The sequence below is a fragment of the Camellia sinensis genome, chromosome 11 (genome assembly GCF_055761805.1).
Source record: "Camellia sinensis isolate YWXY chromosome 11, ASM5576180v1, whole genome shotgun sequence".
Taxonomy (NCBI): domain Eukaryota; kingdom Viridiplantae; phylum Streptophyta; class Magnoliopsida; order Ericales; family Theaceae; genus Camellia; species Camellia sinensis.
In genome coordinates, this window is record NC_138971.1 from 85,466,646 (window position 1) to 85,470,435 (window position 3,790).

At 42.1% G+C, this 3,790-nt stretch overlaps 1 protein-coding gene across 1 annotated transcript; it reads right to left on the reverse strand.

Annotated features, from left to right (window-relative positions):
• Positions 1-202: 202 nt before the first annotated feature.
• On the reverse strand, positions 203-2,987 carry LOC145802460 (uncharacterized). The gene is made up of 5 exons (XM_082895182.1): positions 2,663-2,987; positions 1,797-2,559; positions 1,272-1,682; positions 821-1,169; positions 203-583 (listed from the first exon to the last, which is right to left on the reverse strand). Exons 1-5 carry the CDS (start codon positions 2,985-2,987, stop codon positions 203-205), a joined length of 2,229 nt encoding a protein of 742 aa, XP_082751308.1.
• Between the last annotated feature and the right edge of the window lie 803 nt (positions 2,988-3,790).

The window sequence follows — 3,790 nt, forward strand, 5'->3', positions numbered from 1 at the left end:
TGTGTTCATGTGCCGCATGAAAAGGCAATGAGGGACATGAACACACCCGATATCTAAGTAGCCAAAAAGTCGGAAGGAAACATAGAACATCCGTGTACACCCCACACGGGTAAGCAAAGTACCAAACATACTCTTAAAGAAGACAAACATAAAAGAAATTAAATCTTCACACACGAGGCGCATCTTGCAACCATCAACACAGTCATATCCAGCAACCCATGCAGCACCGTCCAAACAATGCATAACAGGCAATTCCACAGCTTTCTTCAAACACAGAGGCGCCTTCAGCAGCCATCAACACGATCATAGACACTTCCGCAGCTTTCACTAACCCAGGTTGATCACCGACACAGGCAGCATCAATACGGGTACATTGATGCCACTCCATACACCGAAAACAGTGGTTAGACATTATAATAAACCTTGTCAAAATCAAATACCAAGACAGGATTAGCCAATCCCCAAACCGATAGCACTCATAAGACAGGGGCATATTACTTGTAACAACACACATATATATGCTCTCATCACTCAACCCACAAATATATATACTCTCATCACTCAAGAACAATGCTCCACACACCTGCAAAATAGATATACAGAGAATATTCAAAATAAACATGTTAGCTCCTCTCAATATGGCTAGTGATTGTGGGTTAGGATTAAATTTGTTCCTCACACTATACTCAACCCTCATAAAAATGGCACACACTCAAGTTGCTCCTTCCCAATGAGCCGCAAACCTATATCAATAACAAACATTAGGAAACCCCACAATGTATTTGCTTACTTTCACTCAACCCACATTTTGTGAACTCACATCCCTCACAGCATGTTCGGCATGTTTCAGCACAGTATGAGGAATCTTCCACAAAGTCAAGTACCATCTATCAGTATGGTGAGGCTTCAGATTGTTTATGTACATAACCCTGAATCTAACCATGTCCATAATATGCTTTATGACCACTTCTTCAGGGACCATATCCTTACCAAAGACTCTATTATTCCTAGCAATCCATAACTGGTACACAGTACATGTGAATGCAAGCTTGGTAATAATAGTCCCTAGAGATTTCCCTTTGACAGATGTTGCAATAAGCTGAACCAAGTCACCCCAAGGAATTGATGGCCAATTAACATTCACCTTCCCTTTTATGCAGGTCCACACTCTATCAGAGAATGGACACTCAAAGAAAAGATGATTGTGATCTTCACAAAAGTGCTGGCAGAAAACACACTCACTAGTCTAGGTCACACCAAAAAATTTTAACCTATCCCCAGTGTTCAATCTGCAAAGGATAGCCATCCACACCACAAAACTCACTTTGGGGATATTATGAGGGCCCCAAAGGAGCTTAGACCAGTTCACAGGAACAAAATGGGTCCTCAAAACATGCCACGTGGACTGAATAGTGAACTTACCATTAGCAGTAGGGCTCCAGCTCACATCATCAGGCCCACCCGAAGGGAGGAGAGTGGGAGGAGTACTAGAAATGAGGTCCATTATCTCCCACGAAGATGGGAAAGGCCATTTCCAAGTAGTACCTGCCACAATCTCGCTAACCTTAGCATCAATACCCAAAGCAGAATCATGGGCAATTCTGGGCCCAAAACTATCCCACAAAGAACCCATAGGGTGCCAATTATCAAACCATAGAAAGACCCTAGAACCATCACCCACCCTATGTTTGATTAAAGGGTAAATAATGGGCCTAAGAGAAAGAATTTTCCTCCAAACCCAGGAGGGGTCATTTGGCACCCTAACCCTCTAAAAACTTCTACCCTTGAGGATATACGATCTAATCCAGAGACACCACATAGATTGGTCACCCCCAGAAAAAAGGAACCAGACATGTTTAGCAATAGCAGCTTTGTTCCACACTTGGAGAGATTTAAACCCCAAGCCCCCTTCATTTTTAGGGGAGCACATTCTATCCCAAGACACCTTAGCCCCATACTTCTTCAGATCACAACCGGACCAGAAAAAAGCTCTAAAAAGACTCTCTAAAGAACGGATGACCTTCTTAGGAAGAATAAACAGCGAAGTCCAGTACACTTGCATAGAAAAAAGGACAGATTGGATCAACTGGCCTCTACCAGCATAGGTAAGGCACTTATTAGTCCAACTTTTAATTCTCTTAGTGATACGCTCCACAAGCTGATCACAATCAGCAGCTTTGAGTTTAGTAGAGACTAAAGGAACCCCTAAGTACCTCACAGGCAAAGCACCTTCGCTAAAATTACAAACCCGAAGGACCTCATCCCTCATTTTCGTTTCACAGCCCGAGAAGAAGATGTGGCTCTTATTAGGGCTAGGGGACAACCCAGATAAGCTTTCAAATTCCTCTAAGCCCATTTTGATAGACTGAACAGTGAACACATCCCCCTTACAGAAGATCATCAAATCATCTGCAAAGCACAAATTAACAATCTTTGTTTTCTCACACCGCCAATGAAATTTGAAGTCAGGGTGAGAGGCCTTCTCAGCCAAAATCCTAGAGAGGATCTCCATAACAATGACAAAAAGATACGGAGACATGGGGTCTCCTTGCCTCCCCCCTGAAATAACCATGCAGACTCCCATTAATACAAATGGAATATGTAGGGCTAGTCATGCAAGCTTTTATCCAAAGAATGATATTTGGGGGGAACCCCATAGCACTAAGAACATCTAGAACAAACTCCCATCTAACATTATCATAGGCTTTCATAATATCCACTTTCATGGCACACCTGGGAGAAGGAGAAGACCTATGATAGCCCCTCATAAGTTCTTGTGAAAGAAAGATATTATCAGAAATTCTCCTCCCAGGAACAAAAGCTGATTGCACAGGATCAATAAGATCATGGAGAACAACTTTAATTCTGTCAGCAATGATCTTAGAGATACACTTATACAAAGTATTACAACAGGAGATAGGACGAAAATCTCCCACTCTTTCAGCATTGGGGATCTTAGGAATAAGAGCAACGGTGGTACTATTCATTTCCTGAAGGAGTTCCCCCGAAGTAAAAAAAGATTGGATAGCTTCAACAACCTCTCTCCCCACAATATCCCAAGCTTTCAGAAAGAAGCCAGCAGAATACCCATCAGGGCCGGGGCCTTGTTTGCTTTAAGGGAACGAAAAGCATCAGTGATTTCTTTCACAGTAACTTCCCGAGAAAGGATATGATACTGAGCTTCAGACACTTTTTTGGTGTTTAATTGCCATTTCTCAAGCATGAGCGTTCGAATGATAGTACACTTATTAGGACCCTCTTGCACGATGGCATATATGTAATTATAGTGTTTACAAGCCATTTCTCATGCATTAGGGTTTAAACACACGGACATGTATTCGGATCATCTTGCACGATGGCAGATATGTAATTATGGTGTTTACTAGCCATTTCTCATACATTAGGGTTCGAACACTCGGTCACTTATTCGGACCAACTTGCATGATGGCAGATATGTAATTATGGTGTTTACTTGCCATTTCTCATACATTACGGTTCGCACACTCGGACATTTATTCAGACCCTCTTGCATGATGGCAGATATGTAATTATGGTGTTTAATTGCCATTTCTCACGCATTGGGGTTTAAACACTCGGACACTTATTCGGACCCTCTTGCGTGATGGCAGATATGTAATTATGGTGTTTACTTGCCATTTCCCATGCATTAGGGTTTAAATACACGGACTCGTATTCGGATCATCTTGCATGATGGCAGATATGTAATTATGGTGTTTACATGCAATTTCTCATGCATTAGGGGTTAAACGCTTGGACACTTATTCGAACG

Excerpts from the sequence above, each read along its gene's own strand:
- LOC145802460 (XM_082895182.1), bottom strand. The coding sequence starts at position 2,987 with ATGAATAGTACCACCGTTGCTCTTATTCCTAAGATCCCCAATGCTGAA. Across the intron at positions 2,560-2,662 it reads GTTTGTTCTAGATGTTCTTA|GGGGGAGGCAAGGAGACCCC; the intron begins GTGCTATGGGGT and ends TGGTTATTTCAG. Across the intron at positions 584-820 it reads CCGAACATGCTGTGAGGGAT|GTGTGTGGAGCATTGTTCTT; the intron begins GTGAGTTCACAA and ends TCTATTTTGCAG.